Source organism: Propithecus coquereli, unplaced genomic scaffold (assembly GCF_000956105.1).
Source record: "Propithecus coquereli isolate 6110/MARCELLA unplaced genomic scaffold, Pcoq_1.0 Scaffold106, whole genome shotgun sequence".
Lineage (NCBI taxonomy): Eukaryota > Metazoa > Chordata > Mammalia > Primates > Indriidae > Propithecus > Propithecus coquereli.
In genome coordinates, this window is record NW_012134525.1 from 5045904 (window position 1) to 5046516 (window position 613).

The window sequence follows — 613 nt, forward strand, 5'->3', positions numbered from 1 at the left end:
CTGCAAGTAACATGAACCAGATACCCAAGAAAGTATTACCTACCTTGGCAATGACAAGAGAGAGAAGTCAAGACATAATGCCCACTTGAGAAAATGTGTGTCTAATAGCACCTAGGATATAGCAGATGCTAAAAGAAACAAAAAATATTGTTCCCTTCCTGAGCCCCATCTCCCTTTTATCTTTTCTCTTCCATATTTCCCAGGTTCTACTCAGGTCAGAGGGGTAACATTTAATAAGGGAAGAGATTTTTAACTGAAAGTGGCAGGGAATCATTATGTATATATATATAATGGCAGGGAAACAGAGAAAGAGGATGGATGTGTGCAGAAAAAAACAGAAAAATGCCTCAAGTTTTCCAATCTTAGGAGATGGGTGTACCAAACTACAGAAGAAGGAAACTGAGAAGGGGGAAAAAAATCAGCATTTCATGATTACTAGGTTGGCACTGATAGGACCCTTCCTTGGACTTTGGAAAGAGAACAAGGCTATTTAAGTCCAGTGTTCTGATTATACGTGTTTCACTGAATGAATGTCTTGGTCATAAGTGAACTGGATGAAGCAAAATGTTAAAAAAGAATATTTCCAGTGACTGATTTTTAATGTACTGGCAGT

General features: G+C 38.0%; 1 protein-coding gene across 1 annotated transcript in view; it reads right to left on the minus strand.

Moving 5' to 3' along the window:
• The window catches only part of LOC105811986 (chromosome unknown open reading frame, human C9orf72), a 23748-nt gene that overhangs the window by 2884 nt on the left and 20251 nt on the right, over nucleotides 1–613 (minus strand). Inside the window, exon 4 of the mRNA XM_012646319.1 lies at nucleotides 380–399. Within this exon, the coding sequence (XP_012501773.1) occupies nucleotides 380–399 (20 nt within the window). The remainder of the gene's footprint in view (nucleotides 1–379; nucleotides 400–613) is intronic.